The sequence below is a fragment of the Nycticebus coucang genome, chromosome 4, assembly GCF_027406575.1.
Source record: "Nycticebus coucang isolate mNycCou1 chromosome 4, mNycCou1.pri, whole genome shotgun sequence".
In the NCBI taxonomy this organism is placed as follows: Eukaryota; Metazoa; Chordata; class Mammalia; order Primates; family Lorisidae; genus Nycticebus; species Nycticebus coucang.
Window position 1 is genome coordinate 43,779,429 of NC_069783.1, and position 25,953 is coordinate 43,805,381.

Consider the following 25,953-nt stretch of genomic DNA (forward strand, 5'->3'; position numbering starts at 1 on the left):
TAATTAAGAAAGTATGGTGAAGTCTATGTTAACCAGTTTGATATAAGAATTTCAAATTGTATATAAAACCAGAACATTGTACCCCATAAATTCATTAATGTACACAGCTATGATTTAATTAAAAAAAAAAGCAAAGGAAAAAATGAACATACTGTCCCTGCTCTAAACTCTATTCTCTTCTGGGATGTCAAGACAACAAATGTAGTAACTGTTAAGTTACTTATTTTGAAATGCAAGTGCCTCATTCTACAAACCATGAGAAAGGGAATTCTTTTTAATGTAATATTCAGGAAACGCCATATCTGCAGCAGAATAGCGTAATATTCTGCACACTCTAGTGAATAATCTGTTTCCTACAAATCCCTTAATTCAATAAATAGGCAAATTTTCATTTACTGGAGATAAGGTATTCTTCAGAGGAAAAGCAGAGTCTAATTTCAGCCATGTGATGATAGAGAATAATACTTAAAATCAGCATATTCCATATACTCTTTTTTTTTCCCCCTTAAGAAGCACCTATAACACAAATCCAATTATGTTCTGTGGGAGACAACACATACTGTCTTTAAGGGTAAAATACCCTAATGGCAAAGACCATTATGATTACACTCAAATTTGGCCTCAAGCTAGCTTTTTTACTGTAACCTAGTTAAGAGCTCAGGCTTTGGGATGACGTAGATCAGGTTTAAATCTTGGTTCTACCAGGTGGGTTATCACAAACAATTTACTTAAGACCCCTGTACCTTAGCCCTGTATATCTAAATTAGTGGGAATAACAATAGCAGCAATCTCACGGGGTTGCTGGGAGGCTTAAACAAGATGATCCTTCACAAGCAGAAACTGGCCCATATGGAAGTTGACAGAAAAGTCTTGTCTAGCAGGAGAAATTCACTATATTTCAGTCTTTAACACTTGATAGCATTATAAATCAGTATGTTACTCAGTGATGAACAGGGGCTGTCCAGAAAGTATTAAATCATGTGATATTAAAGACAGAGACATACATGGCTAGATACTTTCTGGACAGTCCTCATATATCAAGAATCACAAAAAACTTTAGACCAGTGGTTCTCAACCTTCCTAATGCCATAACCCTTTAATACAGTTCCTCATGTTGTGGTAACACTCAACCATAAAATTATTTTCATTGCTACTTTATAACTGTAATTTTGCTTCTGTTAATGAATCGTAATGTAAATATCTGATATGCAGGAGACCCCCCAAAGGGGTCGCGACCCACAGGTTGAGAACTGCTGCTTTAGACCCTCTGGCAGAGTAATTCCACTTCTAGGAATCAAAAATAAGGAACCCCTAGTAGTACTACTGTCCCTAAATTGCAGTTCACTCACTTTATGAAATACTATCCAGCCTTTTACCAAGAAAAAAAAAAATAAAACTGTGCTTAACAATAGAAAGCAAATTCAAAAAAATTAAAAAGTTTATAAACCATATATATTATAACTATATTATGGAAACTAACCAAAATGTATATTAAAAAAAGACACTGATTTCCACAGAACAAAATAATTTAGGTCTCATGGAGACACCAGAGTTATTGCAAGAAAGCTGTAAAATCCATGTGTACACTTGCATCTTCTCAAACACCAAATACCAAAGAGAGTCACTAGGAGATCACAATATTTTTTGATATAAAGAAATGAGAAACAAGTCCGAAGGTTAAGTACAGAATAAGGATGCCTACCTTCTCCACTTCTAATCATCGCTATACTGAAGGTCTGGCCAATGTAATGGGAAAAAAAGGGAAAAGTATGAAGATCAAGACAGAAGTAAAGTTTTAATATATTTGCTAATGGAGGTGGCGCTTGTGGCTCAGTGAGTAGGGCGCTGGCCCCATAATACCCAGGGTGGAGGGTTTTGAACCTGGGCCCGGCCAAACTGCAACAAAAAAATAGCTGGGCGTTGTGGCGGGCGCCTGTAGTCCCAGCTACTCCAGACGCTGAGGCAAGAGAATCGCCTAAGCCCAAGAGCTGGAGGTTGCTGTGAGCTGTGACACCATAGCACTCTACCAAGAGCGACAAAGTGAGACTCTGTCTCTAAATATATATATACACATATATATGTATTTGCTGATGATGCAATTGCTTATATAGGGAAATGTAAGGAATCTATGAATACCTACTAAAACTAGTAAGTGACTTTAGCTACTTTTCATGATATTATGTTGTTATACAATACCAACTGTATTTTTGCAGATTAGCCGAGTACAGAGAATTTTTAAAATTCTATTTACAATACTGTTGAAAAAACATGTGATACATTTAATAAAACATATGTAAGATATGTATAATGAAAACTAAAAAACATTGCTTGCAGAAATGAGAGACTTAAATGAAGAGGTATAATAAGTTTATGGACCAAAAGACTCAATAAATATCAAGAGATCAATTGTTCCTAAAGAGGCAAGCACAAACTGGTAAAAAATATTCATGAAACATATAGTTGACAAAGGACATTTTTATATGCACAGAATATATAAAATACACCAAAAACCCAATAATAAAAGGCAAACAACTCAATTATAAAATGACCAAATGATATGAAAAGATGTCACAAAAGATATATGAATGGCTAATAAACACAAGAAAATGTTCAATGTTATCTGGGAAATGCAAATTAAAACCACAAAGAGATACTACTACTCACACAATACATGGCTAAAATCAAAAAGACTAACATCAAATAATGACATAGATGTGATATAGTAAAATTTCTAAGAACCTTCAGCTACTCTGTGACTTAGCAGTTCCTCTCAGAGGTAGTTTTCTAAGATAAATTAAAAAAAAAAAAAAATTTTTTTTTTTTTTTTTTTTTTGCAGTTTTTGGCCAGGGCTGGGTTTGAACCCACCACCTACAGCATATGGGGCCGGCGCCCTACTCCTTTGAGCCACAGGTGCCATCCAAATGTCAACGGCCACAAAATTAAGTATAAGAAGGCTCATAGCAGTTTTACTCAGAATACCCCAAAACTTGAAATAGCTAAGGTCATGTGATTGCTCTTAAAACCTTTGGGGTCTCCAGAGTAGCCAGTGTCTTTTGTATACTGTCAGAGCCAGGATGCTAGGTTGCTGGCCCTGGCCCAGGATGCGGACAGCTGTACAAGCTCACTCGGGGTATGGCTCCCCATAAGTGCCGAAGAGCCCACTGTCTCAGTCAGGTAAGGCTCCCCTTCAGGAGGATCCAGTTGTCTCAGTAGGTCAGAGGTGTCGGAGCACCTCAATGGTGCAGAAGTCAGTTTTAGTATGAGCCCTGACTAACTGCTCCTGTGGCTATTTACACCACAGGTATGGAGAGTGCCAAACAATGGTGTACATGTTCTTGTACTTTTTAATGAGAGACCAATCCCTTCCTCATTCCCTTATTACCAACGTGTTACTTTTCAGGTGTTTCCTACAGTATTCTAGTGAGATGACTGGAAGCTGGGGGTCCCTACATAGCTTCAGGAGGGGAATGGTCATCCAAAAAAACCAACTGTGTGATTATATACGGGAAGAGAGTGGGGCTGAATGTTGAGTTTCTCACTACTGGCCAATGATGCGATTAATCATGTTTATGTAACAAAAACTCAAAAGGACTAGGTTCTGATAAGCCTCCAGAATGCTAAACACTTAGAGGTTCTTAAAGGGTGGCATGCCCAGGGAGTACATCTTTTCTACCTAGCTGTTCATCTGTATCCTTGGTAATCTCCTTTATAATAAACAAGTAAATGTAAGTAAAGTGTTTCCTTAACTTCTATAAGCTGTCAAATCAATATAACCAAGGAGGGTATCTTGGAAACTCTGATTCATAGCAGGTTTGTCAGAAGCAGAGGTCAGAGTCTTGTGTTTTTAACTGGTATCTCATGAGGTTTGGGGTGGGAGTGGGAGAACTGTTCTGTGACTGGGCCCTCAACCTGTGGGATCTGACTGGTAGGGACAGGTAAGTAATAAGGTAAGAAGTAAAGGAAAAGTGGGCAATTGCCGAGACAAAGTGGGCAAGTGCTGAGACAGAGGAAACAGTTCCTTAGCTTAGACATGAGCATGGTGGGAGGACAGGGCTATTACAAAAGCAGAACTAATCAAGATTGTGGATAGAAAGTTTTAAAATTCAGAGCATGTTCAACTCCTAAGACCCCCCACAAAAAGATAGATCGGTAGAAAGTTTTTAAAGAGAAAGTTAGCACCCCATGATTAGATCAATACCTTATTAGTATCTTAGAAACTTTCTAAAGGAGAAGTTAGTTAAGAATAGTGCGGGGTTAGCTTGATCGAAACCCTAGGTGACAGAAATGAATAAGCATTAGATGTAGGCAGAGCAAAGCTAGGGTTGGGGAATAAATACAAGAGAAAAGTTTGTAAGGGGTCCTTCCCCATTCGTTAGAAAGAGACCCATAGCTTGTTCTGTCTGCTTATAAACTTAAGTGTGTTCTTACTTGCTTAAAAGAATGAAACTTTTTCTGTTAAATTTCCACTGCTCCTTGCTTTCTTTCCTCTTTTTGTGCCAGTGGAGTCAAAGTGCTTTCAGATTCTGGGGGCCGCTTGCTAGTAACACCCAGAGAAAGACTGAACCGAGCTGGCATCTTCATAGATCCCAACACTGATGTTACCTCCAGTTGATAGTGTCAGAATATGAATTTGATTAAAGGACACTCAGGTACTGTCTGTTGGGGAATCAACTACAGAAAATAACTGGTAGTTGATGGGTAAAAATCACCAAATATTTGGGTGACCAGAGGTCATAGAAATATTCTGTGTTGTACTGAAGGTAAAGAATATGAAAAATAGTTTTGTTTTTCCCATAGCTATTAGATTCCATTAACACAAGAATAGATAACTGTGGTATATTCATACAGTGGAATATTACTTAGCAATAAAAGGATAAAACTATTGGTACTTGTTATAATACGGAAATTCTCTAAATACTATACTGAAAGAGGCGTTACACAAAAGAGTACACTGTATGGTATCATTAATATGAAGATATAGAAGCAGCAAAATTGTTTTTGGTAGAAAAAAACTAAAGCATTTACTTATAGAAGGGGATTGGTGGAAGAGCTATAAGAAAATGTTTTTGGATGACAGCACTATCCTTTATCTTGATGGGGGTTGGGGTTACACATGCATAGACATCTGTCAAAATTCACCTAATGTATACTTCAAATTTAACTGATGTGAATTTTATCTCAAAAGTAAAAAAAAAAAAAAAACCTCAAAGAATGATCAAATTTTAGTTAAATTGTATGTGTGCTGAAATATTTAGGGTAAAGTATGTTGATGTTTGCCAACTTCTCTGAAATGCATCAAAAGAAATAAGATGGATTTATGGACAAATACATGGACAGATATGAGGAAAATATAGTAAAATGTTAATTATAAAATCTAGATGTGATATATAGGAATTCACTAATTTTTTCCAATTTTTCTGTATGGTTAAATTTTATTCAAAATAAAATTTTTGAGGAAAACCAGGAGATGATGTTTTGATATTTTCTTTTTGTTTCTTTTTTTATATTCTAAGTTCTCTATAATGTGCAGTCTTTATAATTTTAACCATTTTTAAAAGAAAGCAAACCAATGACATTTACTAAAATCAAATATAAATAAGTTCAGAACAAGTTAAAAATCTCATTTTAGGTTCAATGAAAGTTAACATTCACTATTTATATAATTCAGTGCCATAAAATTCAGTAAGAACCTTCAGTAAATTTAGTTATGTAGCAAGTCACTGTTTTTGAACTAATTAAAAATTTTAAGTCTAATTAAATGTGCTTTACAAAGTTTTTCTTTTAATGCCTTAAACTTCCCTTATACTCAAAAAACTCTCCCATATCATTCTGTGTTAATGTGTGCTCACTAAAAGTACATCATTTCTTCGACTCTGTAATAATCAACCAGGACAACACTTCCTAGGAAAGCTGAATTGGGTGTTTACTTTCAGAAGAGCTTTATCTTTAGAAAAGCACAAGTTTTATGCCAGGTGTTAGTCAATTGTGTCTTGTTAATTTCCAAAACAAACAGGGGAGAGTGCCATGCAATTTCCATTACACACACTTCACCATTAATACCAGGGTTTATTAGCTTGACACTGCTCCAGGAATGGTTTCATTCCTCACTGAAATAAAATAATGTGCCACATAACTCAGCAATGCGGAACTTCTGAAAAATGTCATGTTAAATACAGTCATATTTTTCACTTTTCATTATGTCAAAACAAAGGCCATTTGCTATAAAGAACTCACTCTGGGCATGGAGAATTCCCATATGGGCCTCAGACTTACCTCATTGCTATGTCATATGATTCTGGATGAATACAAGTTTGGTCCAAAGGATTTGGCTTTAGTGAAACATTCACTGTAGTTTTGCGCTTCTTTTTGCTCTGCTTCTCATTTGTGACCTCAACACCTGCTGAAGACGTCACAGCAACTCCTTGAATTTGGTCTGAAGGCTCACTTTGCTCACTACTGTAGCCATTTAAAACAAAAAGGGGGGAAAAGTTTAAAAAAAATTTTAAAGTTCAGTTCAGCATAAAAGTGTCTTTAATTATAAATGTATTTATTTCTCCGCTATACAAATATACAAAAACAGCAACCAGATTCTGACATTTCACTTGATAGACATTACCACCAATTGTTTAAACCACTGCTAGTAGGATTTTCTGTTACTTAAAGCCAAAAATATTCTTAACTAATTCAGTCTGTACAATTGGCATTCAAAAGAGAACAGAGAAAAATGAAGGGAAATAATAATAATAAGATTTCTCAGAGCTAAAGAAAAGCACAAGTTACTGAGGATAGAATAGAATGGATAGAAAAAGACTCATATTTGACATATTGTTGGGAAACTTTAGAAAGCAAATAATTTTAAAACTCCCAAAAGGCTTTCAAGAGAGAAAAACAAAACAGATTACTTTGAAGGGATCTGGAATCAGACTAGCATCAGATTTCTCATTGGCAAACATCAGATGTCAGAACATGGTGTAACAATGTCTTAAAAGTTGTGTGAGAAATGATTTTGAATCTAAAATCACATACCTAGCCAAATTAGCATTCAAGTAGGAGGGCAAATTAAATCATTTCCAGACATGTAAGAACTTAAGTATAACTCACATATCCTCTCTAAAAGGCAAAAACAGTGAATTTAAGAAAAATGATAACATAAGCACAGAAATCATAAAAACTTATTAAGTAAATAACTGCTTGTGAATAATGCAAAATAAAATATATAGGAAGGATAGTTTGAAACTAAAATCTCGGGTCACCTCAGCATGGGAGGCAGATAGAACCGAAGAAAGGAAGACTAGGAAAAGTCTGAAGTTTCTGGCCTCTTCTGGGAGAACAGAGATACCTATTAACTCCAGAGGTCAGTTCAAAACAAATTAGAGGATAATCATCAGAAGAATATGATATGTGGAACTTTTTAAGGAGAGCTAAAGATGAGATGGTAAAGTGGGAGAAATAAAGAGAAAACTTGTTAATTGAAAGGTCTAATAAATAGAATAAAAGGAGAAGAAGAATCAGAAAGCATGATGAAGAAGAAAAGATGAAATATTAATTCCAGACATTATCAATAAATACAATAAATGTATCTATTAATATAAAATTTAGCAAAACTATGAGATCCAACTATATGTTTATAAGAGCCATATCAAAATTTAAACGCCACAGAAAGTACGAAAATTAAAAAAAAAACAAAAAACAAGCATATTCTGAAAAACGCAAATATACTAACGTTGTGGGGGGGGAGGGGAGAAAAATAAATTTCAAAGTAAAAAACATTAAATGAGACGATATTATTCCATTTTGAATAAAGGTACAAATTATCAAGGAGTCATAAATCTTCAAGTAACCTAATTATTAGCTAAAAAAATCTAAAGCTTTAAAACAATTGGCACGTTCATTAATAAGGTACTGATTAAATTATGGCCCATTCATACAATTATATATATTATGCAGACGTTACAAATAATAATAATAAAAAAAGAATCTACATGCAATCATTTGGAAAGAGGTCCAAATCACTTCATTTTGTGAATACACCAAATTTGCCCTGCCTCAGGACTTGCTCATTTAAAATACTTTCCCTCCTATCCCTGTGTGGCTAGCTCCTTCACTTCATTCAAAAGTCTGCTCAAATAACTCTTCAATAAATAACTCATCTAAAGAAGTTGTACTGCTCCTCAAGTTAGTGTCATGTGTTGCCTTTTTAATTTTTACAGCACTTTTCACCATCTGAAACTAGTAGTTTATTGTCTACTTCACACATTAAAATATAACTCCATGAGAATGAGAAACATGCTGACTCATTCACTGATGTATTCCCAGTGCCTAGCACAGAACAGACAATCAGCATTAACTGAATGAAGACCTGAAAAACAGATGCCTAGAATTTATGCCAGTCAGTAGAAGGCTGGGTAACAATACCAAGAAAGGCTGACAACAGAACCAAAAGTTCTTTAAGAATCACCTGCAAAATGTTCGGATATAATCTTGGTTAATTCTGATGAAGCCTGCACACTGCTGGAAGGATTTTGGACCCATCCCTTTCACTTTCTTCAGCTGCTCTCGGTTGATGAAGGGCCCATTTTTCTCTCGCCATTCAATGATATTTTTGGCCCTGTTGGCATTAAGTCCTGCGATATGCCTAAAAAATAAGAATAAAGAGCTCATCTGAAAAGACAGTGATATAAACCATTTAGATCATAAAAAACCAATTGCAACAACATATTATCATATGCCTAAAATTAATCCAAAAGAGAACAAAAAGGACAAGGAAGAGTTGTCTAAGGGAAAAGATAGATAACAAAATGAAACATAGTCACAAAACCCAGAACTATCATAAAGATGCTGGTACACTGGTTAACACTGATGTAAGAAAAAGAACTGTTCCCTAAAGTATTTCTACAATATTTACATTCCTTGTATTTCCAAATCAAATAATAATGTTGCCTATTTCTGGTTAGCTTATAAAGTGACTTAGTAGCATAAGTTATAATACCTACAACTGTGTTGTACTAGCTCTTCCCCCTGTTTTGGGGTCAGCTCATTTTACAGAGTTGAAGCATAGAAAGATATTTACCCTTGAATGTTATAGTTAGTATAAAAATATAAAATTTATACAATTAAGTAGTTTGCTTGGTGTTAATTAAAAGATTCAGAAAATCTTAATTTTATAATCTCATTCCATATATGGAATTACCAAATGTTTGTAGCTATGGTAAAAAAGCAGCACCTTAAATATAAGGGATATTTTCCATGACACTTGTTTTAGTGAAAAAGATCTAAACCAGGGAATTTCATGCGGCATCAGCAGACTTATATAATAAACACAAAACTATGAACAAAAAAAGCAACTCTTCTATAACCAAAGGGGAAAAAAGACATTGTATATAAGATATGATTATACTATGATGGAAATTTTGACAGGTGATTTGTGGAATTAGTATAAAAGTATGTAACCATACCTTGAACTTGGAGAACTTATTTTCCGGTTACTTCCAGCTTTAACAGATGCAGGCAAAAGACTGAACTAGTTAAAAACATGTACTCTCATGTGGTGGGAAACAGCTATTTTCCATGTTAGCCTTATTTAAATTGTATTAGCAACACTAATGTACTCAATGGTTACCATATGCTCTTCACTTTAGACTTGCCATATTAAAAATGATAATGTGACTTGTTACAATTTTCTTCTTAAATGATGCCTTCTCCTCTGACAGATTACCTAGAACATGTATAAACCCACAGATCTTCTATGTTTGACAACTTTATTCACATGTGTCCCCTTCTTCCAGTAGAGTTTGGACTAGACAGACAGTTAAACTCAAGATTCTATGATCTTGAGCCACAGACTTGTCTCACCTTAACAAAACTTCTGAACAGATGTTAATATCCACTCCCACAAAGCTGACACATTCTTCTACAACACTGTCCAGTGTTGCCTTAAGTAAAGTCTGAGATACATCATGCTGAAAAGACATAGATCAAAAATCAATCAAAAGTGAAGTAGATACCATTCTTGGACTATTCCATTGCTCTGCCTTTATTCTTGGGAGTTGGCAAACATGTACCATGGTAAATTTCCTTATTCATTTTGAAGACACTGTTGGCAGATGCAATTGAGCCAAACTCAAAGAATCTGTGTTTTCTTAACTCTCACATGAATATAATAATACCAGTATTTTTCTCTTGTCTACAATTCTGCCTAGAGCAATGGTTCTCTAACTTTAGCTTTCATTAAAATCATCTGTAGATCTTGTGTTAAACCACAGGTTGATGAGTCCCACGACCAGAATTCTGATTCAGTAGGCCTCGGTGGGGCCTAATAATTTGCATATGAACAGGTTTCCAGGTTACAATGTGGCTGTTGCACCACAGTTGGAGATGTATATACTGGTCTCTATCACTTATGCATTTTCTGGAATTTGTTCCTAAGTTCTTAAGAGAAGAAAATGTTAAGTTATAGGAACAGTACAATAACACTTAATAAATGAGAAATCAAACTCTTACATTTAATCAAATTGAAGATAGTATTATCTATATGAAGCACCATTATTTTATATAAGTAAGAAAAATATACTGTAAATTAAACCATGACACATCCTTTCTTACTGCTTAAAATTAATTTCTGAATATTGAAAGAACTCTGTAAGACTCATTTAGACATTTTAAAAATAATACATGTACAGAAATGTGTTAAGATAACACTAATGTTAGACCAATTTATTAAAACTGAATTTATTGAAGATGGAGGCCAAGTAACACCTTCCTTGCAACTGGGAACGGGAGTCAGCGAAAGATTTCTGGACCCCAAGAAGAGGACAAAAGCAATGGAAAACTGGCAAGTGGTTGGGTGTGTTCCTTCAGTCTAATCCTGCCAGCAGCTGTAAGTACAGAAGCAGTGAGACTGCAAACTGTAAAAGCCTTTACCTGTGAGCTGTTTTGGTGGTTTTGGACTTGGTACTCAGTTGAACTACCTTGGGAGAGCTTGGGAACGAGTGCGGAGAACTTTGGGCATTGTCTAGGGCTCCAGACTGAGCCACTGAGCCAGTCATAGCTAATATGTTCGGCTGTGCGCCACGCGGAGCCATTGTGAGAGAATGCACCGGCGAGCTCCGCCCTCAGGATCACAGAGAAAGGATCAGGCCGCAGCAAGTAATCTAGTGACTAAGCAGCCTAAAGGCAGGGACTGAGCTGCCTTACAGCCTTAACCCTCAGGGAAGAGTGAGACGGTTTTGGTACACTGGGTAAGTGGATAACCACTTCAGCAGTGATCCCAGTGACAAGTGCTTTCCTGAGAAAGCTTCTGCTTAGCCAAGTTTAGAAGTTTAAAGTGGCTTTTGAGAGGGCTGAGAAGAGATTTAGGGTCTCCACCCAGCTGGGTTTGAGAAATCAGCAGAGGCCTCCAGTAATATCAGTGGTGTGATGAACATTTCATACCCCAGAAGATCACCTGTTGCCCAGACAAAATTCAACAAGATATCTATCTTTGTTTTTTTTTTTGTGGTTATTTTTTTGGCCGGGGCTGGGTTTGAACCCGCCACCACTGGCATATGGGACCGGCGCCCTACTCCTTGAGCCACAGGAGCCGCCCTACAGCTTTGTTTTTTTTTTATTGTTGATGATTTGTTCTTTAATTTCAACCTTTTCCCTATAGATTCTTCTTTTCTTTTTTTTTCTTTCCGTTTTCCATTTTTCTAGTTTAAATACAATTTCCCACTGTTAGCTTTTTCAATAATTAGAATTTCATTTTTGCTAGTATTTCTACCACTATTATTTGGTTTTTCCCCAAATTTGATCCCATAAAGTTTTCTGTGTGCTTCTTTTAGTTTGATTTATAGCATTTTTGTCTTTCCCCTCTACTTGGTGGAGGTGGAGTACTGTGTCGGATCAAGCTAGCAAAGAGCTGCTGACCTCAAGGGAACCACCCAACACAGCACCCACGGAAGTTGGTGTTTTTTTAAGGTTGTGTCAAAGTACCCTACGATATACCTATATTGCTCTGTCTCCCTCTTTCTGTGCCTCTCTTCTTTTTGGCAGTATTACCTTTTACCCACACCCTCTACTTTCTCTTTTTTTTCTTTCTTTTATCCCTTCTTGCTCATCAAACTTCTCATCCTTCCAGTCCTGTACCAAAAGTACTCATCAAAACCCTAGTCCACAGGCATGGCACTTAATGGGCAAGAGGAAGTAAAAAGAAAAAGGGCAAGGAAACAGATGAAAGAAATCACTCATGAGGTAAAATCAGCAGAAAATTCATGGCAAAATGAAGAACCAGCCCAGAGAAACCCCTCAAATGGACCGTGAGGAAGCTACTGCAGAAGATTCCACCTATAAAGAAATGTTAGAAATGACAGAAAGGGAATTTAGAATACACATGATGAAAACATTGAAGGAAATGATGGAAACCATGATGGAAACTGCTGATAAAGTGGAAAATAACTAAAAGGAAATCCAAAAACAGAATCAAATAAGAGATCAATGATATGAAGAATATAGAAAGGATATAGCAGAGCTGAAGGAACTAAAGCAGTTAATTAGGAAACATAAAGATGCAATAGCAAGTATCAGCAACAGGTTAGACCATGCAGAAGAAAGAATTTCAGAGGTAGAAGACAAAGTTCTTGAGATAACTCAGATAGTTAAAGAGACAGAAAAGAAGAGAGAGAAAGCAGAACGTTCACTGACAAAATTATGGGACTTTATGAAGCGTTCAAACATATAAGTTATAGGAATTCCAGAAAGGGAAGAAGAATGCCCCAGAGGAATGGAACCCATACTAGAGAACATTATAAATGAAAATTTCCCAAACATCACCAAAGAATCTGATACACTCCTTTCAAAGGGATATCGGACCCCAGGTCACCTCAACTCTAACCGAGCCACTCCAAGACACATTGTGATGAACCTGTCCAAAGTCAAGACAAAAGAAAAGATTCTGTAAGCTGCCAGGAGTAAGCGCCAGTTGACCTACAGGGGCAAATCCATCAGGGTGACTGCAGACTTCTCTAATGAAACTTTCCAAGCAAGAAGACAATGGTCATCTACCTTTAATCTACTTAAACAGAACAATTTCCAGCCCAGAATTCTATATCCTGTTAAGCTAAGCTTTAAAACTGATGAAGTAATCAAATCATTTACAGATATACAAACACTGAGGAAATTCGCCACAACAAGACCAGCTCTACAGGAAATACTTCAACCTGTTCTACACACTGACCATCACAATGGATCACAGGAAAGTAAGAACTCAGAAACTAAAGGACAGAACCTAACTTCCACACTTATGCAAAAGATAAAACTAAGCAATGGAATCTCAAAAAATAATAAGACTACCACACTTATCAATTATCTCAATAAATGTTAATGGCTTGCAATACCCACTGAAGAGGCATAGATTGGTTGACTGGATTAAAAAACCCAAGCCATCGGGTGGCGCCTGAGGCTCAACAAGTAGGGTGCTAGCCCCATATGCCAGAGGTGGCGGATTCAAACCCACATCAGGCCAAAAACAGCAAAATAAATAAATAACCCACAAGTTGTCCATTTGCTCTCTGGAGGAAACACACATGGCTTCAAAAGACAAATTAAAACTCCGAGTCAAGGGTTGGAAGACAACTTTTCAGGCAAATGGAATTCAGAAGAAAAGAGGAGTTGCAATCTTATTTTCAGATACATGTGGATTTAAAGCAACTAAACTCAAAAAAGACAAAGAGGGTGACTTTATATTGGTCAAGGGAAAACTACAACAAGAAGACGGTTCAATTCTAAATATTTATGCACCCAATTTAAATGCTCCCAGATTCTTGAAACAGACCCTACTCAGTCTGAGCAATATGATATCTGATAATATCATAATAACAGGGAACTTTAACACTCCTCTTACAGACAGATCCTCCAAACAGAAATTAAACAAAGATAAAAGAGATTTAAATGAGACCCTGGAACAAATGTGCTTGATAGACACATATAGAACACTCCATCCTAAAGATAAAGAATATACATTCTTCACATCACCCCATGGAACATTCTCCAAAATTGTTCATATCCTAGTCCACAAAACAAACCTCAATAGAATCAAAAGAATTGAAATTTTACCTTTTATCTTCTCATACTATAAGGCACTAAAGGTGGAACTCAACTCTAATAAAAACTTTCAATGGCACACAAAGGCATGGAAATTAAACAACCTTCTGTTCAATGACAGATGGGTGCAGGAATAAATAAAAGAAGAAATCGTTAACTTCCTTGAGAATAACAACAATGAAGACGCAAGCTACCAAAACCTGTGGGACACTGCAAAAGCAGTTTTGAGAGGAAAATTTATTGCTTTAGATGCCTACACTGGAAAAACAGAAAGAGCGCGCATCAACAAGCTCACAAGCCATCTTATGGAATTGGAAAAAGAAGAACAATCTAAGCCTAAACCCAGTAGAAGAAAAGAAATATCCAAAATCAAATCAGAGATCAATGAAATTGAAAACAAAAGAATCATTCAGAAAATTAATGAAACAAGGAGTTGTTTTTTGAAAAAAATAAAAAAATAATAAACCTTTGACAAGACGAACTAGAAATAGAAAAGTAAATTGTCTAGTAACCTCAATTAGAAATGATAAAGGGGAAATAACAACTGATGCCACAAAGAAACAAGAGATCATCTCTGAATACTACCAGAAACTCTATGCCCAGAAATTTGACAATGTGAAGGAAATGGATCAATATTTGGAATCACACCCTCTCCCTAGACTTAGCCAGAAAGAAATAGAGTTCCCGTACAGACCAATTTCAAGTACTGAGATTAAAGAAACAATAAAAAAAATCTCCCAACAAAAAAAATGCCCTGGTCCAGATGGTTTCACACCAGAATTCTATCAAACCTTCAAGGAAGAGCTTATTCCCATACTGCAGAAACTTTATTCGAGAAAGTTGAGGAGGAAGGAATCTTTCCCAACACATTCTACAATGCAAACATCATCCTGACACCAAAACCAGGAAAAGACCCAACCAAAAAGGGGAATTTCAGACCAATTGCACTCATGAATATAGATGCAAAAATTCTCAACAAAATCCTAGCCAATAGATTACAGCTTATCATCAAAAAAGTCATACATCATGATCAAGTAGGTTTCATCCCAGGGATGCAAGGCTGGTTTAACATACACAAGTCCATAAACATTACCCACCATGTTAACAGAAGCAAAAAATAAAGATCATATGATCCTCTCAATAGATGCAGAAAAAGCATTTGATAAAATCCAGCATCCTTTTCTAATTAGAACACTGAAGAGTATAGGCATAGGTGGCACATTTGAAGCTATCTATGACAAACCCACAGCTAATATTTTATTGAAAGGAGTAAAACTGAAAGCTTTTCCTCTTAGAACTGGAACCAGACAAGGTTTTCCTCTGTCACCTTTACTATTCAACATAGTGCTAAAGTTCTAGCCAATACAATTAGGCAAGACAAGGGAATAAAGGGAATATAAATAGGAGCAGAGGAGGTCAAACTCTCCCTCTTTGCTGACAACATGATCTTATACTTAGAGAATTTCAAAGACTCAACCACAAGACTCCTGGAAATCATCAAAAAATACAGTAATGTCTCAGGATATAAAATAAATGTCCACAAGTCAGTAGCCTTTGTGTACATAGATAACAGCCAAGATGAGAGGCTAATTAAGGACATAAGTCCCTTCACCATAGCTTCAAAGAAAATGAAATACCTAGAAATGTGCCTAACAAAAGAAGTGAAGGACCTCTATAAAGAAAATTATGAAATCCTAAGAAAGGAAATAGCAGAGGATATTAACAAATGAAAGAACATACCATGCTCATGACTGGGAAGAATTAAAATCGTTCAAATGTCTATACTTCCCAAAACAATCTACCTATTCAGTGCTATTCCCATTAAAATACCAACATTGTACTTTCAAGATTGGGAAAACATGAATCTGCATTTTGTATGAAACCAGCAAAAACGCCGTATAGCTAAGGCAGTTCTTAGTCATAAAAATAAAGCTGGGGGCATCATCATATCAGATTTTAGGCTGTACTACAAGGCCACAGTGGTCAAGACAGCATGGTACCGGCACAAAAACAGAGACATAGACACTTGGAATCAAATAGAAAACCAGGAAATGAAACTATCATCTTACAACCACCTAATCTTTGATAAACCAAACAAGAACATACCTTGGGGGAAAGACTGTGGATATCCAGTTCTCCGAACACCATTTAATCAATAAATGGTGTTCGGAGAACTGGATATCCACATGTAAAAGACTGAAACTGGACCCACACCTTTCTCCACTCACAAAAATTGATTCAACATGGATAAAGGACTTACATTTAAGGCATGAAACAATAAAAATCCTCAAAGAAAGTGTAGGAAAAACACTGGAAGATATAGCCCTGAGGAAAGACTTCATGAAGAAGACTGCCATGATAATTGTAACAACAACAAAAATAATCAAATGGGACTGCATTAAACTGAAAAGCTTCTGTACAGCTAAGGAGACAACAACCAAAGCAAACAGACAACCTACACAATGGGAAAGGATATTTGCATATTTTGAATCAGAAAAAGCTTGATAACTAGGATCTATACAGAACTCAAATTTATCCACATGAAAAAAGCCAACAATCCCATATATCAAAGGGCAAGAGCTAGGGATAGAACGTTCTCTAAAGAAGATAGACCAATGGCTAACAAACATATTAAAAAAATATGCATCATCTCTATCTATTAGAGAAATGAAAATCAAAACCTCCCTGAGATACCATCTGACGCCAGCGAGAATGGCCCACATCACAAAATCTCAAAACTGCAGATGTGGAGAGAAGGGAACACTTTTACACTGCTGGTGGGACTGAAAACTAGTACAACCTTTTTGGAAGGAAGTATGGAGAATCCTCAAAGAACTCAAGGTAGACTGAGCCCATTTGGTCCTGCAATCCTATTACTCAGCATCCACCCAGAAGGAAAAAAGTCCTTTTATCATAAGGACACTTGAACTAGACTGTTTACTGCAGCTCAATTTACAATCGCCAAAATGTGGAAACAGCCTAAATGCCCACCAACCCAGGAATGGATTAACAAGCTGTGGTATATGTATACCATGGAATACTATTCAGTCATTAAAAAAAATGAAGACTTTACATCCTTTGCATTAACCTGAATGGAAGACATTATTCCTAGTAAAGCATCACAAGAATGGAGAATCATGAATCCTATGTATTCAATTTAGATATGAGGACAATTAAGGACATGGTGGGGGTGAGGGAGCGGAGAACAGAGAGAGAAAGGAGGGAACAGTGGAGAAAGGAAGAATAGAGATAGGGAAGGAGGGAGGGGGTCAGGCCTTAGTGTGTGTCACACCTTTTGGGGGCAAGAGATGATTGTAAGAGGGACTTTGCCTGACAAATGCAATCAGTGTAATCTCAATGAATCCCCAACAATAAAAAAGAAAATAAATAATAATACATGTACAAATACAAAGAAAAACACATGCAATCTAAACTGGCTATGGTGTTTCTAAAATTTCTTCACATTCAGTGTTTAACTCTCTGAATCACTTTCAGACTCAAAGTCATAGGTGTGAAGGTTTTCTTTACAATATTACCTTTTATGCTATCAGGACCCTGGGTAATGCAGCATTTCGTAAAAGAGCAATCCTCTACTGTCTCTGGGATTTTCTTTCAAGCTTTAGATCAGGGGTCCTCAAACTATACCCCGTGGGCCACATACAGCCCACTGAGGACATTTATCCGGCCCGCCAGGTGTTTTTTCTGCTCTGCCTGTCCTGCTTAGCAGCCAACTTGGCCCAGGCCGCAGTACATGTGTGTGGAATGTGCACCAACTCTCCAACTCCACTCCTTCTCTCTGTCTCTCCCCACTGGGTGTTTTTGCTGTCCTGCTTAGCAGCCACTCATCCCAGCCTGCAATGCGCATGTATGGAATATGCACCAAATCACCAACTCCACTCCTTCAGTCTCTCGACTTCTCCTCTCACTCTCTGGTATAATCGGAGGAGTCACCAGGATGCCTGTGCAGAGCCCACTGCTGCCCAAGGACCGAGGTAAGAACAAGTTAGGATTTATTTCTTTTTTGAAGTTAGGAGGTCTATTTTTTTTTATTTTGTAGTTAGTAGGGCCTTTGTTTTATGGTTATGGGGGGCCTTTTTTTCTGAAGTTAGGAGGTCTTTTTATTTTTTGCAGATGGTGGCGCCTTTTTTTGAAGTTATGAGAGCCTTTTATTTTTTAAAGTCAGTTAGTTGGTTGGGGGTGGTTTCTAGGGAGGGCTTACATCACAGTGATAACAGAAATAGCACTCAGTGCTAATGCAAATTGTCAGTTCTCAGAGGTAATGCAAATGGTCAGAGCTCAGAAGTAATGCAAATAGTCAGTGCTCGGTGGTAATGATAATTGTAAATGGTCAGTGTTAATGCAAATTGTTAGCGCTCAGTATTAATGCAAATTGTCAGCAGTCAGTGTTATCGCAAATGGTCAGTGCTCAGTGTTATCACATGGTGGTAATCTGCCTAGGGCCCCATGGGAATTTAATCTGGCTCTGCAGACAGCCAAGGAGTAGGAAACCCAATTTAATTGACAGTAAGTGCATTTATATTCTGATCGCTATTCAGTTGTGTATGATGTTGTTGTGTGCTGTGTAAGCCCCGGTTCACACTGTTGCAATCTCTGAGCAGTGCAAGTATAGCCGTATGTTTCTATGACTGAACTAACTCGCATTAGATTCAGAAGAAAACAGGCATATGTGCCTTCTTTTTTCCTGCAGTATAATCTGATTGCATGGGTCTTCTCATCCATGTGATCAAATTCTTGTGTGAGTTCACAGATCACAGGGTGGTTCTCACAGGGTAGTGTGAATTGGAAAGGTGGTGAAGGAATCGGCTCTGTAATCATCCTGTACCACACCAGTGTGAGCCTGAGGTAAAAGTGGAGTTCCACCATATGGGCTCCGGTGAGGCTGAAATGCTGTGGACTGTCAAGGTTGCATTGATGGACACTAATCAGACTGCACTGATGGGCAGTGCAGTCTATATGTCTCTGTGTGGCAAAGTTATTGCTTGTATATTGTTCTTGGAGGGTTGTATATATATATTGGTATTTTACTAATAGCAATTTGGAATCCCTAGCAAACAATGATATCAAGAAAGAGAGATAGGATATTCAAAGAACAGTGGACTTATGTTTACTTTTTCATGCAGTACAAGGAAAGAGCTGTGTGTTTGATATGCCAGAATATAGTGTCTATGTTCAAAGAATACAATTTGTGTCGACACTATCAAACTCAACATAAAGACAAATATAATTGTTTGGTCAGAGAAGTAAGAAGAGATAAAATATTAAAACTAAAATATACATTGACAACTTAGAAAAATATTTTTGTGAAGCAGAAGCAGCTAAATACTTCATCACTGTGAGCAAATTTTCAAGTTGCCAAGTTAATAGCGTGCACTGGCAGACCATTCGTGGATTTTTTAAAGAATGCCTTCTTTCTGTTGCCAAAGAGATGTGTCCAGAGAAGGCTGATTTATTTAGTACAGTGAGTCTCTCGGGACCCTCAATTACATGAAGGATTGAAGAAATGGGAGACAATTTGCACCAGCATTTGCAAAACTCCGCAAAAAATCTTTCCTATTTTTCCTTGGCATTCGACGAAAGTAATGATGTTCGTGATTCTGCACAACTTCTAATTTTTATTCACGGAACAGATGACGGTTTCAAAGTCACAGAAGAGCTTGCTGCACTGCAAAGCATCTAAGGAACGACTACAGGAGAGGATATCTATGAAAAGGTTTGCCAAACGTTGGATAGTTTGGAGCTGGACTGGGCAAAACTAGCCAGTGTGACAACTGATGGTGCTCCTAGCATGGTGGGGTCTAAGAAAGGAGTAATTGCTCGCATTAACCAAGAGATGGGCAAACATAGCCATTCTCATCCAATAGCCATACACTGCCTCATCCACCAACAAGCGCTGTGTAGTAAATCAATGAAGTGGGACTCTGTTATGAAAACTGTGGTATCTTGTGTTAACTTCGTTAGAGGTAATGCACTAAACCAGACAATTTCAGAAATTTCTGTCTGAGCTAAATGTTGCCTGTGAAGATGTTCTGTACCACACAGAAGTCTGTCGGCTGAGTCGAGGGAGAGTTTTGAAACATTTCTATGACTTACTTCCACAGATTACAGCTTTTCTGCTTCCAAAAAACAAAGAAGTACCAGAGCTCAATGATGCAGAATGGAAATGGCACCTTGCCTTTCTGACAGATGTAACAGAACTACTCGACAGTTTCAATGTGCAACTTCAAGGAAAGGGGAAGCTCATCTGTGATATGCAATCACATGTGAAAGCATTTGAAGTAAAATTAGCCCTCCTCGTCAAACAAGGGAAGGAGGAAAATTTCTGCCATCTCCCCACAACTCAAAATCTGTTAGTGGAAAATCCATTGGTTGCATTCCCAAATAAAACGTGTGGATTCACTGGAAAAGTTGCAAAAGGAGTTCCAATTTAGATTTAAAGAGCTTCAGCTCCATGAACAGGACATACAGCTTTTCCGTAACCCATTTTCTATTGACATTGAACATGTGGATATGATTTACCAAATGGAACTGGCTGAACTGCAGAATTGTGACTCTCTGAAAGACTCATTCAAGTCAAGCAGCCTTCTAATTTCTATGCATCTCTCCCCTCTGAGGGAACCATGCACTCAAAATGGCAACCATCTTTGGCAGCACTTATGTCTGTGAACAGACTTTTTCCAGAATGAAACATCTGAAATCTCCAACCAGATCTAGACTAACTGATGCACACTTGCATCACTTGTTACGACTAGCAGTGACAAATATGGAACCGGACATTGATCATCTCATTAGCCAAAAGCAGGCCCATATTCCCATTGAAATACTGGTAATTTTGTTGATTTAACTTTACTTGTTCTTCATTTTAAATATTGTATTTGTTCCCGTTTTGTTTTTTTTACTTCAAAATAAGATATGCGCAGTGTGCATAGGAATTTGTTCATAGTTGTGTTTTTTTTTTTTTTTTTTTAACTATAGTCCGGCCCTCCAACAGTCTGAGGGACAGTGAACTGGCCCCCTGTTTAAAAAGTTTGAGGACCCCTGCTTTAGATTCTTATTCTTACAAGCTCTGATGATAATAGCCACATATGAATGCTAACAGAAGCTATCAACAGAAGAAATTTGGGACAGTAACCAAATTCCTATTTCTTTCTGCAAAGTCCTGTAATGGTTTATTGTTCAGTGGTTTATTAAGCAAAACACTGAGGGGTTCAGTTCAGTCATGTCTCTAGGTTTAACAACCAAATTCATCAAAAAAACTATACCATAATTTACATTTGCAAGTAAATATTTGTTGACTAATTAAAGCCAGGTTAAAACAAGGGATACACAATCACTTCTTCTCTGTCTGCTTTCCCCACCCCCACCGTATCATTAATCACATGAAGGAGGGGGTGGGGGAAAGAAAAAAAAAGTAAAGAAAATAGTGACTAATTCTCACATAAATTGGATTTAATTTTGACCAAAGTATATCATTTGAACAATAATTTTTAATTCAACTTGTCAATATGTTGTTTAGGATACTGCATCCTCATTTATAAGTGAAATTAATGCAGAAGTTTTTCTTCAGGAGTACTTCTGTATTTTCAGAGATACCTTAGTTGGTAACTATCCAGGCCACAGGTAAAAGATTTGGATCTAATTTTAAAAATCTAATAATAAGCACAATCATGCAAAAGATCATAAAGTAAAATGTAAGACCTTACTGTGAACATGATTACTCGTGAGCCACAGCTTCTAAGAAACTACATGGTCTTTTCTTTTTCTAAGTAGATGAGAAACAGCAAAATGAAAAGGGGCAAAAAGGGGACTTTCAAAAATGAGAGGATAGGAGATAGGATAACAATGTAAAGGCAAGCACAATGATAGCAACAACAACAAAAAATAACAGAGGAAGAACACAAAATTATAAACAAATTGGAAGAAAAGAATAATAGTTGGGAGCCATAAGAATAAGGGCAAACAAGTCTTTATAGCACTTTAAAGCACACCAGACGGTTATTATAACTAAAAGAGTAAGCTATGGTTTCTATAGCAATCTTGGTTGCCTATCCTACCTCTAGCCTCCACCTCCTTTTCCTCGTTTCAAACAGAAGTCTGATTGTTTTTCATGCATTTATCCAACTTCCGTAAGGCCGTAATTCTTGAGGAAGCTGCCCCGCCTCTAGCAGATAATACTGATTGGTTTTTCATACTGTGGGTTGTGACCAATTAGTGGGTCATAAAATTAATCTAATGGCTTGCCACAGGCATCAAAAAAAAAAAAAATCAAGAAGCAAGTGCATTAGAAATTAATCATTTATTAACAAGGTGCTAATTCATTCAATCCAATTTAGTTACAAACTTTCAGTGTATTTTTCAGAAAGGATGTTGAGAATAATATTTTCTCAAATTCCACGTAAATGTAATATATATATATTTTTTAAATTTTTGGCAGTTTTTGGCCAGGGCTGGGTTTGAACCCGTCACCTCCGGTATATGGGGCCAGCGCCCTACTCTTTTGAGCCACAGGCACCGCCCCATAAATGTAATATTTTTAATACAGTTAGTACATGCTTCCTTTGAAATAAATCATTTTATACTTTGAAGTCAAATCTATAGAAGCAAGCTCAACAACCACATTTGAAAGTTTTAACTGCAACAAAATTGAGATAAAATGCTGACTACAATCAGTGATCTTAAGATTTGATTCTCAGTGATGTTAAGACTTGATTCTAGCCACATTTGGGGCAAGCCACTTTTGGGGGCAAGACATGATTGCAAGAGGGACTTTGCCTAACAAATGCAATCAGTGTAACCTGATTTCTTGTACTCTCAATGAATCCCCAACGATAAAAGAAAAAAAAAATATACATAAATCTTAAGAAAAAAAAGACTTGAAAATAACTTGATTTAATAAAAGATTTTATAAATATATAAAATATATAAAACAGTAAAAAAATGACAGATCCCAGATGTATTGTTGATAAATTCCTGTAGATGACAACTCAAAAACTTCAAAATTAGAGCCGGATGTGGGTGGTTCACACATGTAATCCAAGCACTTTGAGGGGTTAAAGTGAGAAGACCGCTTGAGGCCAGGAGTTTGGGACCAAACTGGGCAACATAGTGAGACCTCATTTCTATAAAAAATTAAACAAAAAATTAGCCAGGTGTGGTAGTGCATGTCTATAGTCCCGGCTGGACTCAGGAGGCTAAGGTGAGAGGAATGCTTGAGCCCAGGAGTTCAAGGGTGCAGTGAGCTATGATTGAATCACTGTACTCCCACCTAGACAACTGAGACACTGTCTCTTAAAAAACTAAACAAGAAAACAAAAGAACCTTCAAAATTAAAAAATAAACTGAACTCCTCTACCAGAGGGCAAAAATGAAAAAGATGGAAAATATCAGGTATTGATATGGATGAAGGGCTACTGTATAGCACAAAACATTATAATGACAAATACATTTTAGGTCAGATATGCAAGGCAGTTTCATGGAGGATTTATTTTATATGGTTTAAATACAACTTCACAAAAAAATAAACCAGATAAGTTTACACAATGCAAAAATGCATTATTGTTAAATGTAAGTTAAACTAGATAAAATGTAAAGGAATAAAAAATGGACAAATTTCTAGAAACACCAAAATTAACAAAACTGACTCAAAAAGAAATAGAAAATGTAAACAGATCCATTACAAAAGATTCGATCAGTAATCAAAAATCTCTCAACAAAGAAAAGATAGTTTCTTTGGTGAATTCTACCGAACATGTTAAGAAGAATTAATGTCAATCTTTTTCAAACTCTTCCAGGAAACAAAAACAGGCAACACTTCCTAACTCATTCTTTGAGGCCAGCCACTACCCTGATACGAAAGCTAGACAAAAATACCAAAAGAAAAAAAACCCTACAGATAAATACCTTATGAATATTAGTGCAAAATCTCTGAACAAAATGCTAGGAAACCAAATCCAGCAGCACATTAAAAAGGATTATATACCATGACATTCATATAACATTCAGTATGTATGAATGTAATAACCAGCCTTACATTTTTTTAGCTGAAAACAATCCCTCTTGATATTTTTAACTTTTAATATTAAAATACTGTTAAATTTAGAAAAAATATGTAAGAGTAAGTACGAAAGCTGGCTGCCTGATAGCCTTCCCTCACATAAATACTTCAGTATATATTTCCAAATAACAAAAACATTGTCTTACCCACAATATAATTATTATAAAATCAGCAAATTTATTTATGTAATTACACTATTTAACATATAGCCCCTACTCAGATTCCCTTAATTGTCCCAATTCTATTTTATAGCATTTTCTTTCCAATCCAGAATTCATTCCAGGATCATACATTGCATTTCGTTGTCTTATTCTACTATTTCCTGGCCTTTTGGCTAAAATCAAGTTGTCTTACTTTTTCATGCTCTGTGCTAGGTAGCTTCCAAGATATTTCCCCACGATTCTCAAATCCTGATATTCATGCACTTGTATAATTCTCTCCTATTGATAAGTCTTTTTTGAATCAATTATTATTAAAATTATTTACCACTCACAATAATCTATTTGTGTGAGAAAGTATTTTCAATCTTGACCCAAATAAAATTTACCAAAACAGGCTCAGTACTGTACCGCATATGCTCACAGCATTGTCCCTGTGCATTTATTGACTGGAAAAAATTCATGAATATCCTACATTTATACATTATATTAAATCTTTTCTAACTTTTCTGTTTCAGTATTAAAAACTTACATCTAAATAGAAATAAAATAGATAATAACTTCATGATTAGTTGTAAAGTATTATTTTGAGAAACTTTTATTTTGAATTATGTTTACTTATACAAACAGACATACGAAGTTAGCAGATGGTCAAGGAGAGTACTTCAAAGGTGACCTTAGTGATATTTAGCAATAATGTAGCACTTTTTCTAGGATGAATACAACAACTTAATTGTATAGATATATTCAAAACATATTCGTAATGGGTGTCATGGTTATGATCATTCCAGGATCATACATTGCATTTCGTTGTCTTATTCTACTATTTCCTGGCCTTTTGGCTAAGATCAAGTTGTCTTACCTTACAAAATTGTATTTTGTAGTGTGACATGATCAAAATGTATGCAAAACAATAATCAAGGTCAATCATGGTAGTCCCAATCCTATTTATTCAATTATGGCAAAAGAAATGCAAGGGTAATCTGCAAGGCACTTCAGAAAAAAGAATTCAAAACTCTTAGGTAGAGACCCTTATAAAGAGCTGGTCTTTTCTTCCTTTGAGTAAAGGATGACTCCGGGAACCAGGGTAAGCACTACATCATGCAATGGGACCAGGGACCCACTGAGGATGGAAGGTGGCACACACTGAAAAGACTGGTTTTCTTGTAACAAAATTTCCTTGTTGTTGAATAAATGAAGAAAAATAAATTTTCTTATTGTTCAAGCCAGTTTGAGTTAAGACTTCAGATGTTTTTCTGACTGACGCAGTTACTTTATATTGGGGCTTCAAGTCAAGTGGGAATAAAGACAATGAAAAATAACAATAACCTTATTATCAAAGCCTTGAGATTTTACTGTTAGGTGTCGTTACAAAGCTGTACAACAGCATCTCGCTGAATCTTCACAATAGTCCGGAGAAATGTATACATAATTTTATACAGCATCTTCATATACAACAATTTACGCTAAAAAGATAGCAGGCACATGTGCGAAGGTGTGTGTTTATGTCTGAGAGTGTATGTGAGTGTGTCAGTATGTAAGAGTGGTGTGTGTGCAACACAACCCCTAAAGGAGACTCATGCAAATAAAACAACCACACACTGAACTATATGTGGCCATTAAAGGGCAGCGCCTGAGGCTCAGTG

General features: G+C 36.4%; 1 protein-coding gene across 7 annotated transcripts in view; it reads right to left on the minus strand.

The window, feature by feature from the left end:
• Nucleotides 1–25,953, minus strand: part of SRBD1 (S1 RNA binding domain 1) — a 291,329-nt gene that overhangs the window by 23,577 nt on the left and 241,799 nt on the right. For 6 of the 7 annotated variants that reach the window (XM_053589735.1, XM_053589734.1, XM_053589732.1 and 3 more), the window contains 3 exons: nt 9,854–9,960; nt 8,460–8,636; nt 6,275–6,457 (listed from right to left, as the gene is read on the minus strand). In XM_053589735.1, coding sequence (XP_053445710.1) covers nt 6,275–6,457; nt 8,460–8,636; nt 9,854–9,960 — 467 coding nt within the window. The remainder of the gene's footprint in view (nt 1–6,274; nt 6,458–8,459; nt 8,637–9,853; nt 9,961–25,953) is intronic. The other variant, XM_053589738.1, reaches the window with a different exon arrangement.